A 15,335-nucleotide genomic window follows, 5' to 3' on the forward strand; every position below is an offset into this window, starting at 1 on the left:
CCTAGTGGACTCATCTATACCCCCATGGTACTAATGTGGACCCCAGCATCCTCTACGGACTACGAGAAAAGGATTTACCGGCAGGTAATTAAAATCCTATTTTAACCATTATTTGGTCAAATGACTCATGTGCTTTGGGTAGCTGTCTTGCTGCATGACCCATATTCTCTTGCGATACAGCTCATGACATTTTCCTGTACAATATTCTAGTATAATTCAGAATTCATTGTACCATCAATGATGGTAAGTCATCCTGAGCCAGATGCAGCAAAACAGGACCAAACCATGATACCACCACCACTGCGTTTCCCTGATGGTATGAGGCTTTTATGCTGGAATGCAGTGTTCTCCTTTCTCCAAACATAACACTTCTCATTTAAACCAAAGAGCTCTATTCTGTCCACAAAACATTGTCCCAATAGCCTTCTGGCTTATCCAGGTGATCTTTAGCAGACTGCAGATGGCCAGCAATGTTTTTTGGAGGTGCAGTGGCTTTCTCCTTGCAATCCTGCCATGCACACCATTGTTGTTCAGTGTCCTCCTGATGGTGGACTCATGAACACCGACATTAGCTAATGTGAGAAAGGCCTTCATTTGCTTAAAGGTTACCTTTGGTTTCTTTGTCACCACGTGAACTATTAAGGCCCCCATACACTACTGTGAGGTATCGCATGCGATACCCCACCAACTACCCGCTGGGTAGCCGCCACGCCTGGATCACATATGATACATCATTTTTCATGCAATGTGTTGTATGCAATGCCATTGACTGTCACAGAATCCGACAAATATTTGCGGCAGATAAAAGAAAGAAATGATACTGCGCTTTCTGTGTGATGGACACCTGCGGGGGAGGTGCAGCTGGGGGCACGGCTGCACTACGTCAGCTATTCGGAGATCCTGACGAAGCCTTTCAGGTGAAACGCGTTGATTACCGAGTGCATCGATTCTACGACAGCGGCGCTGAATACGGAAGCGCACCGTCTGTCAGTCTGCCGGCAGACTGCAATCTCTTCCCGGAAAAGGACGCTCGCCACTGCACGGAGCCCCGGACAGTGATAGCAACCAATAGAGGAGGATAGCAGATTGCCCCTGCTTCATTCGGAAGAGTGAGGGTTTAACCCTTTGTTATACCTACCAGCCAACCAGTGTAAACAAGCACTAAGGGGAGGTGAACACCCCACCTGGGACCTTTTAAAGCAGAGACCTTTTTGTTATACAACAGTTTTTGGACTGTACAAGACTGTGACTCTTACATATTAGAATTGACATTCAACAGATAGGTAGATGAGAGTAAGACGCCACAGGGCGCTTCGAACTACCTTGTCAAATCACCACGGAGTGACCACCCTTTTTGTTTCGTTTTTGTTTATGTGTTGTCTGTATGTTTTTGGTTTGTGTACCGGTACTAGGTTGTATGTAATCACAACAGCAGTATCCATCATATCATAACTGGTATATATATATATATATATATATATATATATATAGCCAAGTACTGTATGGCACTCCCAGTAAGCGTGTGCAGATTGCTCCGGTGCCCTGCGTCAGCCACAGCTGCAGAGTATAGGTACAGGAAAATGCTGGCACTCTCAGAGACTTGCAAAGATGACACAGATACTGTAGTTTTAAGGTCAACGTTTCAGGGCATTGCCCTTTTATCAGTCTTGATAAAAGGGCAATGCCCTGAAACGTTGACCTTAAAACTACAGTATCTGTGTCATCTTTGCAAGTCTCTGAGAGTGCCAGCATTTTCCTGTACCTATATATATATATATATATATATATATATATATATATATATATATATAAAATATAGGAGCCATCTATTATAGTGTACTATATAAAGGTCTAATTAAGACAAACATTTAAATAAAATATTTTTACTACACAGAGTTGATTACAGTGTATTTACTGTGGAGTGGTGCGCAGGGAGCTACTATTGTTAAATCTTTGCGGCAGCCATGGTGATCTCTGGCTCCATTCTGATGCGCGCGGGACCGCGCAATGGATCGGAATCGGAGGTAAAACACATATACGTTATGGAACTTTTCACATGATTTATCGGCCCGATGGGTCAAAATTATTTTAAAAAGGGCCATATTATACTAGCGTATGAGCAGCTTTAGACACCTTGCTCTTTGTTGGTTGACATTATTGCCCTCCTGGGGAGGGTAATAATGGTCTGGAATTTCTTCCATTTGTACACAATACGTTTGACTGTTAATTGGTTGAATCCAAACGCTTTAGAGATGGTTTTGTAACCTGTTCCAGCCTGATGAGCATCAACAACTCTTCTTCTGAGGTCCTCAGAAATCTCCTTGGTTCGTGGCATGATACACTTGCACAAACTTGTTGTGAACATCAGCCTTTGATAGATCCCTGTTCTTTTAAAAAGACAGGTTGCCCACTCACACCCGATAGTCATCTCATAGAGTGAAAATACCTGACTCTAATTTCACCTTTAATATATCTGCTAAGCCTAAAGGGTCACATACTTCTGCCACTCACAGATATGTGATATTGAATAATTTTCCACAAAAAAAAGGGTTGGGTACGGGTTACCGGCAGCCGGGATCCCAGCGGTTAGCATCCCTCACCGGGTTCCTGGCCGCAGAATGCTGTAGGGGGGTGGCGAGAGCAACATTAACAAAGTTAATTATCTCCCTTTCATTGCAGGCACCTGGGAGCTGCGGGTGGACCTACAAGACTTTAATGCTGAAAACTATTTTGCTAAATACAGAACTTTTCAAGTTATGGGAGAATCTGAGAAATACAAGTTGATACTTGGAAGCTTTGTGACTGGTACTGCAGGTGAGGAACGGCAGTGTTATATATAGGAATGTCAGTGTTATATATGGGATTGTCAATGTTATACTGTATAAAGGAATAAATGTGTTAGATAAAGGAAAGACAGTGGTAGGCAAGGACTGCAGGGTTATATAAAGGAACAGATCTTGTTGGATCCCATGGTAGGGTTTAATGCATGAGTAGATCTGATTGGGTAACATGGTGGCACTTGTAGATGGGCAGAGGCATCATTGGAGAGGTGACCCCCATGGGACCAGGGGGTCTGGCTCATCCAGTAGCTGATAGTGCCAGTGGTAATAGGTGAGTTCTGGTATGCAGTTGGGAGCAGTGAGTGGTGGGAACTGCCTCCTGCTGCGGGGTGGTTGGTGATTAGACCGGATGTGGCAGTCTGGTTCGAGCTGGTGTTTCAGGTGGGCAGTGTGTCGCCAATGCAGTTCAGGTCATGTGAGCCCTTTTCAAGGAGTTCTGATTGGCTCCCATGATGGTTTGTAGGACATTAGTAGATATGATTGGCTCCCATTGTAGTGAGTTGCACATGAGTACAGTAGATTTGATTTGCTGACATGGTAGTGTATAACAAATTAGTAGAACTGATTGACTTCCATGGTGGCATGTAACAAATGAGTATATTTGATTGATGGTGGGGTGCAACACATGAGTAGATCTGATTGGCTCCCATGGTGGTGTGTAGAACATGAGTAGATCTTATTGGCTCCCATGGTATTGAGTAGCACATGAGTAGATCTGATTGGCTACCATGGTGGTGTGTAACATATGAGTAGATCTGATTGGCTCCCATTGTTGTGTGTACCACATGAGTAGATCTTATTGGCTCCCATGGTATTGAGTGGCACATGAGTAGATCTGATTGGCTACCATGGTGCTGTTTAACACGAGTAGATCTGATTGGTCAGTGCAGTCATTTTATACCTCATTTAGCTTTGGGTGTTGGCCAAATTAATTATTTGATTGTTTGTATCATTATCTTGATAACATTTGTTCGTCACTGAAAACCTAGTGTATGTATAGCACTTCATAAGCCAATCATGGTTCTGGGTTTTGGCTGCTTATTGAGCAAATGTCTGCAATTTGGCCCTTTACTTGGGGGCCACAGACACATTTTACTAGCTCTGCATGCCTGTGCCACACTCTCAGCATATCAAGATTTCTGGTTCTTATGTTGAATGACTTGATCACAAGAATCCTAGTTCAAGGGCGTAGCTACCATAGGTGCAGGGAGTGCAGCTGCTATGGGGCCCAGAGCTGAGAGGGGCCACCTTCCCTGTTACAGTTACATGTGTTATATACAGAGGTGTAGCTACCATAGGTGCAGGGAGTGCAGCTGCTATGGGGCCCAGAGCTGAGAGGGGCCACCTTCCCTGACACAGTTACATGTGTTATATACAGGGGTGTAGCTACCATAGGTGCAGGGAGTGCAGCTGCTATGGGGCCCAGAGCTGAGAGGGGCCACCTTCCCTGTCACAGTTACATGTGTTATATACAGGGTGTAGCTACCATAGGTGCAGGGAGTGCAGCTGCTATGGGGCTCAGAGCTGAGAGGGACCACCTTCCCTGTCACAGTTACATGTGTTATATACATGGTGTAGCTACCATAGGTGCAGGGAGTGCAGCTGCTATGGGGCCCAGAGCTGAGAGGGACCACCTTCCCTGTTACAGTTACATGTGTTATATACAGGGGTGTAGCTACCATAGGTGCAGGGAGTGCAGCTGCTATGGGGCCCAGAGCTGAGAGGGGCCACCTTCCCTGTCACAGTTACATGTGTTATATACAGGGTGTAGCTACCATAGGTGCAGGGAGTGCAGCTGCTATGGGGCTCAGAGCTGAGAGGGGCCACCTTCCCTGTCACAGTTACATGTGTTATATACATGGTGTAGCTACCATAGGTGCAGGGAGTACAGCTGCTATGTACCCCAGGCCTGAGAGGGACCACCTTCCCTGTCACAGTTACATGTGTTATATACAAGGGTGTAGCTACCATAGGTGGAGGGAGTGCAGATGCCATGGGGCCCAGAGCTGAGAGGAGCAACCTTCCCTGTCACAGTTACATGTGTTATATACAGGATGTAGCTACCATAGGTGCAGGGAGTGCAGCTGCTATGGGGCCCAGAGCTGAGAGGGGCCACCTTCCCTGTTACAGTTACATGTGTTATATACAGGGGTGTAGCTACCATAGGTACAGGGAGTGCAGCTGCTATGGGGCCCAGAGCTGAGAGGGGCCACCTTCCCTGTCACAGTTACATGTGTTATACACAGGGTGTAGCTACCATAGGTGCAGGGAGTGCAGCTGCTATGGGGCCCAGAGCTGAGAGGGGCCACCTTCCCTGTCACAGTTACATGTGTTATATACAGGGTGTAGCTACCATAGGTGCAGGGAGTACAGCTGCTATGGGCCCCAGGCCTGAGAGGGGCCACCTTCCCTGTCACAGTTACATGTGTTATATACAAGGGTATAGCTACCATAGGTGGAGGGAGTGCAGATGCTATGGGCCCAAGACCTGAGAGGAGCCACCTTCCCTGTCACAGTTACATGTGTTATATACTGGGTATAGCTCCCATAGGTGCAGGGAGTGCAGCTGCTATGGGGCCCAGAGCTGAGAGGGGCCACCTTCCCTGTCACAGTTACATGTGTTATATACACAGGGCCGGCTCAGGGTCTTTTTGCGCCACGGGCGGCCATAGGGGGAGTGGCTTCATACAGGGGGCGTGGTCAGTCACGCCCCCTGTACAGTAGTAGCGCCACTGAAATGATGTGCGGTGCGCGAAGACGTCTTCGCGCACCGCACAGCAAAGGTCCTCTCCATGAAGTACCGTCTAGTTTCCCTTCACAGCGGGCAGCGGGACAGCGGGCAGCGCCAGCGGGGGGCACAGCAGCAGCGGATCTTGCCGTGGTGCAGCGCCCTCTGGATGGCGCCGGCGCCCTCCAGAAGGCGGCGCCCCAGGCAAAAGTCCTGCTTGCCCGTGGCAAGATCCGCTACTGTATATACAGGGTTTAGCTACCATAGGTGCAGGGAGTACAGCTGCTATGGGGCCCAGAGCTGAGAGGGAATGCTCCCATTTATTGAACTTGCAACTTATATTACAATATTTACAATATAATACAATATAATACAATAAATAAATAAATTAATAAATATATAAATAATATATCACATCATGATACATAATATAACATAAATGAAATGCAATCCGCAATATACCAAGACATATCATCAAAGTAAAGAAATATGTACAAAAAAAAAACACACAACAACAACAACAACAACAACAACAACAACAACCCACTCCATGTTATTATCCTATTTACACATTTTGTAAAGGAAAACTGAGCAAAGCTTTTTAGACCTATGCAAAACCTGTTCTTTAAAATAATCATAATCACAAAAATCTACGGGATGTGGAAGGATAGAAAAAGTACCAGCTAGACTTTGAAAAAGGATTTCAGCCACCCACTGAAGGGGGTTTCAGATGGCCCCACCAATGGGACCACCTGACAGCATCCACCCTCTTTCTGTCTACAACCATCAATCCACCACCACTTCACAAGGAAGGCTTTTATTTCTTAGGGAAACCTGACACTGTGCCATCCATGTGTGATATCTAACTACTAAACTGACTAAATAAATCGTGGTCAAATTAAATACACCATATCTTTTGGATGCTCCATAAGCCCACTCTGGGTAACTAAGTCCCGAAAGGCACGGGATACCCAAAGCTCCTGAAACTCTCTTGTAAACTGTTACATTAAAGGGGCACCTGATCAAAAAAAGGTCCATTGTCCCCACCTCCCCTAGACATTCCTCCCGTGGACAACCACGATCATTGGTATTTCTCCACATCATGTTCCCCTTTACGTAAAGCTTCCCATGGAAAGAAAGCCAAGCAATGTCTCTAAACTTCAACGGTATCCTCTCTGAATTTATGAGAGCTAACCAGCCGAAGCGACATCACTTGGGCAATCCCTTAGTGACAGCGGAACATGAAAATGGGTTCTCAAAATCCTCTCCCCCAACTCCTTCCTGGAAAGGTTTTTGACTTCACCCACTTCCAGACCCCAACGCTTTGTCACCTTCAAGCTCTGGACAACGTAGAACGGAAGATACCCTTTCCGAATTTGAGGATTCTTCACTTGGCCACCACCTAACCAAAGTTTGAGGAAGGGGGACACCCAGACCTCAAATCCACTTACCCATCGAGGAGGAGTTTCTAACAATAAACTCCCAAGTTTAAGTTTTAAAAAGGTTGTAACAAAAAAGACTACAGGGTTGATCATGCCAGCCCCTCCATCTTTCCTCAACTTGTAAGTAATACCTCTCTTGATTAGATTCATCCTGTTTACCCAAAATAAAAGGATAAACAAGGAGTTCAATCTGATCCATAAAGACATAGGCAAAAAGCACATATAGCTGACATATAAAAATAACGGGATCAGGTAAGTTTTGCACAAGTCCACCCTTTCCCTGAAAGAGAATTTACATCTCTTCCAGCACTCCACTTTCTTGGCAGCATTCTCCAGACACCTCACCCAATTTAGAGTGGCATAATCACCATGGTCAAAACAAATACCTAGAATCTTTATCTGAGGACTGGTCCGGGGGAGGCTGTCCGGAAGGGAAAATTCTTTCTCTTCTTCCCCCATCAAGAAAGCTTCAAACTTCTCTTGGTTTACCCTAGAGCACTAGGCTACAGAGTATTCACAGATGAGCTCTTCCATGTCATGTGCCTCTGCCACTGATGACAGAACAACTGTGACATCATCTGCGTAAGCCACCACCTTAAAAGGGAACTCTGGGCTCAGCTGCACCCCTCCCACCGTACCGTTTTCTACCCTTCTTATGAAGGGGTCAATCGCGAATACATACAGGAGGTGGCTCAGGGGACAACCCTGACGGACTCCAGAGCTCACCTCAAAAGTAGGACCCACCCAATCATTAACAAGCGGGAAGCTCTCGGCCTGACTGTATATAATTCTCAGCCAATTCACCACCCTGACTGGAAAACCATACCTTTCAAATAGGGCCCATAGGTACTCATGATTTACTCGGTCAAAAGCCTTAGACTGATCCAATGCCAGCAAGTATTTTCCCCATTTCTCAGCACGGCACCACTCTATGGCTTCCCGGACACCAAGGACAGCACTAAATGTGCTTCGGCCCTTCACCGTACAATGCTGAGATGGTGAAAGCAGTTGTTCTGAAAATTCTGACAACCTGTTGAAAAGTACCTTTGCTAAAATCTTCCTATCTGTATTGAGAAGGGCAATGGGGCACCAGTTCTCAATACGAGATGGATCTTTCCCCTTGGACAGTAATATGAGGGCAGATATCCTCATAGAAGGAGGGAGGGGTCCCTCACCCAGACACTCATATACTTCTACTAGGCGAGGAATGAAGAGGTCTGCAAATACTTTATAAAACTCAGATGTTAAACCATCTGGGCCTGGGGCTTTCCTTCAATTTAACTTATCATTGCCAGCTTAACTTCCTCTGCCGTCACATTCCTACCCAAGGTTTCAATCGAGGCATCTGGATTAGAAAGTCCAGGCGTCTCCCTCAGAAATGTTTCCATCCTTTCTCTGATAAGTGGCTGCTCAGACAAAAGATCGGAGTAATAAGATCTAATGACTCCCAAGATGCCTTCCTTATCCTCACGAAGAACACCCTGTTTGTCACAAAGACCCCTCACCTCCTTCATCTCAACTGATTTTCCACAATTCTGCTGGTAAGGATCAGGCGAGTGGTATTTGCCAAAATCCCTTTCCAAAATCAAAGGATCCAGCCGGTTATACTGATATTTCTTCATCTGAGCCTTCACTCTGGAGATTTCCCCACTATCTCCACACTCAGAAATCAAGAAATCTAATTTCTTTCTCAAACTCTGGTAGATATTTTGCTTTATCAAGTAGAGATGAGCGCCTGAAATTTTTCGGGTTTTGTGTTTTGGTTTTGGGTTCGGTTCTGCGGCCGTGTTTTGGGTTCGAACGCGTTTTGGCAAAACCTCACCGAATTTTTTTTGTCGGATTCGGGTGTGTTTTGGATTCGGGTGTTTTTTTCCAAAAACACTAAAAAACAGCTTAAATCATAGAATTTGGGGGTCATTTTGATCCCAAAGTATTAACCTCAAAAACCATAATTTACACTCATTTTCAGTCTATTCTGAATACCTCACACCTCACAATATTATTTTTAGTCCTAAAATTTGCACCGAGGTCGCTGTGTGAGTAAGATAAGCGACCCTAGTGGCCGACACAAACACCGGGCCCATCTAGGAGTGGCACTGCAGTGTCACGCAGGATGTCCCTTCCAAAAAACCCTCCCCAAACAGCACATGACGCAAAGAAAAAAAGAGGCGCAATGAGGTAGCTGTGTGAGTAAGATTAGCGACCCTAGTGGCCGACACAAACACCGGGCCCATCTAGGAGTGGCACTGCAGTGTCACGCAGGATGGCCCTTCCAAAAAACCCTCCCCAAACAGCACATGACGCAAAGAAAAAAAGAGGCGCAATGAGGTAGCTGTGTGAGTAAGATTAGCGACCCTAGTGGCCGACACAAACACCGGGCCCATCTAGGAGTGGCACTGCAGTGTCACGCAGGATGGCCCTTCCAAAAAACCCTCCCCAAACAGCACATGACGCAAAGAAAAAAAGAGGCGCAATGAGGTAGCTGACTGTGTGAGTAAGATTAGCGACCCTAGTGGCCGACACAAACACCGGGCCCATCTAGGAGTGGCACTGCAGTGTCACGCAGGATGTCCCTTCCAAAAAACCCTCCCCAATCAGCACATGATGCAAAGAAAAAGAAAAGAAAAAAGAGGTGCAAGATGGAATTGTCCTTGGGCCCTCCCACCCACCCTTATGTTGTATAAACAAAACAGGACATGCACACTTTAACCAATCCATCATTTCAGTGACAGGGTCTGCCACACGACTGTGACTGATATGACGGGTTGGTTTAGACCCCCCCCAAAAAAGAAGCAATTAATCTCTCCTTGCACAAACTGGCTCTACAGAGGCAAGATGTCCACCTCATCTTCACCCTCCGATATATCACCGTGTACATCCCCCTCCTCACAGATTATCAATTCGTCCCCACTGGAATCCACCATCTCAGCTCCCTGTGTACTTTGTGGAGGCAATTGCTGCTGGTCAATGTCTCCGCGGAGGAATTGATTATAATTCATTTTAATGAACATCATCTTCTCCACATTTTCTGGATGTAACCTCGTACGCCGATTGCTGACAAGGTGAGCGGCGGCACTAAACACTCTGTCTGCTGCTAATATATAGACTGGTTGATAAAGAGATAGTATACTCGTAACTAGTATGTATGTATAAAGAAAGAAAAAAAAAACACGGTTAGGTGGTATATACAATTATGGACGGGCTGCCGAGTGCCGACACAGAGGTAGCCACAGCCGTGAACTACCGCACTGTACTGTGTCTGCTGCTAATATATAGACTGGTTGATAAAGAGATAGTATACTCGTAACTAGTATGTATGTATAAAGAAAGAAAAAAAAACCACGGTTAGGTGGTATATACAATTATGGACGGGCTGCCGAGTGCCGACACAGAGGTAGCCACAGCCGTGAACTACCGCACTGTACTGTGTCTGCTGCTAATATATAGACTGGTTGATAAAGAGATAGTATACTCGTAACTAGTATGTATGTATAAAGAAAGAAAAAAAAACCACGGTTAGGTGGTATATACAATTATGGACGGGCTGCCGAGTGCCGACACAGAGGTAGCCACAGCCGTGAACTACCGCACTGTACTGTGTCTGCTGCTAATATATAGACTGGTTGATAAAGAGATAGTATACTCGTAACTAGTATGTATGTATAAAAAAAGAAAAAAAAACCACGGTTAGGTGGTATATACAATTATGGACGGGCTGCCGAGTGCCGACACAGAGGTAGCCACAGCCGTGAACTACCGCACTGTACTGTGTCTGCTGCTAATATATAGACTGGTTGATAAAGAGATAGTATACTCGTAACTAGTATGTATGTATAAAGAAAGAAAAAAAAACCACGGTTAGGTGGTATATACAATTATGGACGGGCTGCCGAGTGCCGACACAGAGGTAGCCACAGCCGTGAACTACCGCACTGTACTGTGTCTGCTGCTAATATATAGACTGGTTGATAAAGAGATAGTATACTCGTAACTAGTATGTATGTATAAAGAAAGAAAAAAAAAACACGGTTAGGTGGTATATACAATTATGGACGGGCTGCCGAGTGCCGACACAGAGGTAGCCACAGCCGTGAACTACCGCACTGTACTGTGTCTGCTGCTAATATATAGACTGGTTGATAAAGAGATAGTATACTCGTAACTAGTATGTATGTATAAAGAAAGAAAAAAAAACCACGGTTAGGTGGTATATACAATTATGGACGGGCTGCCGAGTGCCGACACAGAGGTAGCCACAGCCGTGAACTACCGCACTGTACTGTGTCTGCTGCTAATATATAGACTGGTTGATAAAGAGATAGTATACTCGTAACTAGTATGTATGTATAAAGAAAGAAAAAAAAACCACGGTTAGGTCACTGGTATATACAATTATGGACGGGCTGCCGAGTGCCGACACAGAGGTAGCCACAGCCGTGAACTACCGCACTGTACTGTGTCTGCTGCTAATATAGACTGGTTGATAAAGAGATAGTATACTACTAATATTATATACTGGTGGTCAGGTCACTGGTCACTAGTCACACTGGCAGTGGCACTCCTGCAGCAAAAGTGTGCACTGTTTAATTTTAATATAATATTATGTACTCCTGGCTCCTGCTATAACCTATAACTGGCACTGCAGTAGTGCTCCCCAGTCTCCCCCACAATTATAAGCTGTGTGAGCTGAGCAGTCAGACAGATATATAATATATATAGATGATGCAGCACACTGGCCTGAGCCTGAGCAGTGCACACAGATATGGTATGTGACTGAGTCACTGTGTGCTGTGTATCGCTTTTTTCAGGCAGAGAACGGATTATAAATAAAAGTGGTGGTCACTGGTCACTATCAGCAAAACTCTGCACTGTACACTACTGAGTACTCCTAATGCTCCCCAAAATTAGTAAATCAAGTGTCTCTCTAATCTATTCTAATTCTAAACGGAGAGGACGCCAGCCACGTCCTCTCCCTATCAATCTCAATGCACGTGTGAAAATGGCGGCTCCTTATATAGAATCCGAGTCTCGCGATAGAATCCGAGCCTCGCGAGAATCCGACAGCGTCATGATGACGTTCGGGCGCGCTCGGGTTAACCGAGCAAGGCGGGAAGATCCGAGTCGCTCGGACCCGTGAAAAAAAACATGAAGTTCTGGCGGGTTCGGATTCAGAGAAACCGAACCCGCTCATCTCTATTATCAAGTTCTTTTTTGCTACAAGCCTCTTGAAGAATCTCTGAATTCTCTTTTTAGTTTCTTCCCACCACTCAGATCTACTCCATCCAGCCTCCAAAAGTGTTTCCTGAGATTGAAGGAAGTCTCTAAGGGATTGATTATCTTTTACTCATTTAGGAGCTCAGAATTCAGTCGCCATAGGCCCCGCCCCTTCTGAGCAGCTTCTGAAGCATTCAAAATGACAGAGAGAAAAAATAAGATTTTACTCACCGGTAAATCTATTTCTCGTAGTCCGTAGTGGATGCTGGGGACCCTGTAAGGACCATGGGGAATAGAGGGGGTCCGCAGGAGACTGGGCACTCTAAGAAAGATTAAGTACTACTGGTGTGCACTGGCTCCTCCCTCTATGCCCCTCCTCCAGACCTCAGTTAAGGAAACTGTGCCCGGAAGAGCTGACATTACAAGGAAAGGATTTTGTAATCCAGGGTAAGACTCATACCAGCCACACCAATCACACCGTATAACTTGTGATAAACTTACCCAGTTAACAGTATGAACAAACAACAGAGCATCAACCAAAGGATGCCAACATAACATAACCCTTTATTAAGCAATAACTATATACACGTATTGCAGAAAATCCGCACTTGGGACGGGCGCCCAGCATCCACTACGGACTACAAGAAATAGATTTACCGGTGAGTAAAATCTTATTTTCTCTAACGTCCTAGTGGATGCTGGGGACTCCGTAAGGACCATGGGGATTATACCAAAGCTCCCAAACGGGCGGGAGAGTGCGGATGACTCTGCAGCACCGAATGGGCAAACACAAGGTCCTCCTCAGCCAGGGTATCAAACTTGTAGAATTTTGCAAATGTGTTTGAACCCGACCAAGTAGCAACTCGGCAAAGTTGTAATGCCGAGACCCCTCGGGCAGCCGCCCAAGAAGAGCCCACCTTCCTTGTGGAATGGGCTTTTACTGATTTTGGATGCGGCAATCCAGCCGCAGAATGAGCCTGCTGAATCGTGTTACAGATCCAGCGAGCAATGGTTTGCTTTGAAGCAGGAGCACCCAGCTTGTTGGATGCATACAGGATAAACAGCGAGTCAGTTTTCCTGACTCCAGCCGTCCTGGCTACATAGATCTTCAAAGCCCTGACTACATCAAGCAACTTGGAATCCTCCAAGTCACGAGTAGCCGCAGGCACCACAATGGGTTGGTTCAAATGAAAAGATGACACCACCTTTGGCAGAAATTGCGGAAGAGTCCGCAATTCTGCCCTGTCCATATGGAAAACCAGATAGGGGCTTTTACATGACAAAGCCGCCAATTCTGACACACGCCTAGCCGAAGCTAAGGCCAACAACATGACCACTTTCCACGTGAGATACTTTAGCTCCACGGTCTTAAGTGGCTCAAACCAGTGGGATTTCAGGAAATCCAACACCACGTTAAGATCCCAAGGTGCCACTGGTGGCACAAAAGGAGGCTGAATATGCAGTACTCCCTTAACAAACGTCTGAACCTCAGGCAGTGAAGCCAGTTCTTTTTGAAAGAAAATAGATAGGGCCGAAATCTGGACCTTTATAGATCCTAATTTTAGGCCCATAGTCACTCCTGACTGTAGGAAGTGCAGGAATCGACCCGGCTGGAATTCCTCTGTAGGGGCCTTCTTGGCCTCACACCAAGCAACATATTTTCGCCATATACGGTGATAATGCTTTGCTGTCACATCCTTCCTATCCTTTATCAGCGTAGGAATAACTTCATCCGGAATGCCTTTTTTCGCTAGGATTCGGCGTTCAACCGCCATGCCGTCAAACGTAGCCGCGGTAAGTCTTGGAACAGACAGGGCCCTTGTTGCAACAGGTCCTGTCTGAGAGGTAGAGGCCATGGGTCCTCTGTGAGCATTTCTTGCAGTTCCGGGTACCAAGTCCTTCTTGGCCAATCCGGAACAATGAGTATTGTTCTCACTCCTCTTTTTCTTACAATTCTCAGCACCTTTGGTATGAGAGAAAGAGGAGGAAACACATAGACCGACTGGAACACCCACGGTGTTACTAGTGCGTCCACAGCTATCGCCTGAGGGTTCCTTGACCTGGCGCAATACCTTTTTAGCTTTTTGTTGAGGCGGGACGCCATCATGTCCACCTGTGGCAGTTCCCATCGATTTGCAATCATCGTGAAGACTTCTTGATGAAGTCCCCACTCTCCCGGGTGGAGGTCGTGCCTGCTGAGGAAGTCTGCTTCCCAGTTGTCCACTCCCGGAATGAACACTGCTGACAGTGCTTGCACGTGATTCTCCGCCCAACGAAGAATCCTGGTGGCTTCTGCCATTGCCACCCTGCTTCTTGTGCCGCCCTGGCGGTTTACATGGGCCACTGCAGTGATGTTGTCTGACTGAATCAGCACTGGTTGGTTTCGAAGCAGAGGCTCCGCTTGACTCAGGGCATTGTATATGGCCATTAGTTCCAGGATATTGATGTGCAGACAAGTCTTCTGGCTTGACCACAGCCCTTGGAAGTTTCTTCCCTGAGTGACTGTCCCCCATCCTCGGAGGCTTGCATCCGTGGTCACCAGGACCCAGTCCTGTATGCCGAACCTGCGGCCCTTGAGGAGGTGAGCACTTTGCAGCCACCACAGTAGAGACACCCTGGCCCTGGTGGACAGGGTGATCAGCCGATGCATCTGAAGATGCGATCCGGACCACTTGTCCAACAGATCCCACTGAAAGATCCTCGCATGGAACCTGCCGAAGGGAATGGCTAAGTATGACGCCACCATCTTTCCCAGGACTCGCTTGCAGTGATGCACCGATACCTGTTTTTGTTTTAGGAGGTCTCTGACCAGAGTCACGAGCTCCTGAGCCTTCTCCTCCGGGAGAAACACCTTCTTCTGGTTTGTGTCCAGAATCATGCCCAGGAAGGGCAGAAGTGTCATAGGAATCAGCTGCGACTTTGGAATATTCAGAATCCAGTCGTGCTGTCGCAACACTTCCTGAGAGTGTGCTACGCTGATCAGCAACTGCTCCCTGGACCTCGCCTTTATGAGGAGATAGTCCAAGTATGGGATAATTGTAACTCCTTGCTTCCGAAGGAGCACCATAATTTCCGCCATCACCTTGGTAAATATTCTCGGTGCCGTGGACA

The 15,335-nt window shown here is 46.4% G+C and overlaps 1 protein-coding gene across 1 annotated transcript in view; it reads left to right on the forward strand.

The window, feature by feature from the left end:
- The window catches only part of LOC134995858 (ficolin-1-like), a gene marked incomplete at its 5' end in the record, with an annotated part of 120,391 nt that overhangs the window by 48,921 nt on the left and 56,135 nt on the right, over positions 1-15,335 (forward strand). Inside the window, one exon of the mRNA XM_063951141.1 lies at positions 2,680-2,814. Coding sequence (XP_063807211.1) covers positions 2,680-2,814 — 135 coding nt within the window. The remainder of the gene's footprint in view (positions 1-2,679; positions 2,815-15,335) is intronic.

Source organism: Pseudophryne corroboree, unplaced genomic scaffold (assembly GCF_028390025.1).
Source record: "Pseudophryne corroboree isolate aPseCor3 unplaced genomic scaffold, aPseCor3.hap2 scaffold_1412, whole genome shotgun sequence".
In the NCBI taxonomy this organism is placed as follows: domain Eukaryota; kingdom Metazoa; phylum Chordata; class Amphibia; order Anura; family Myobatrachidae; genus Pseudophryne; species Pseudophryne corroboree.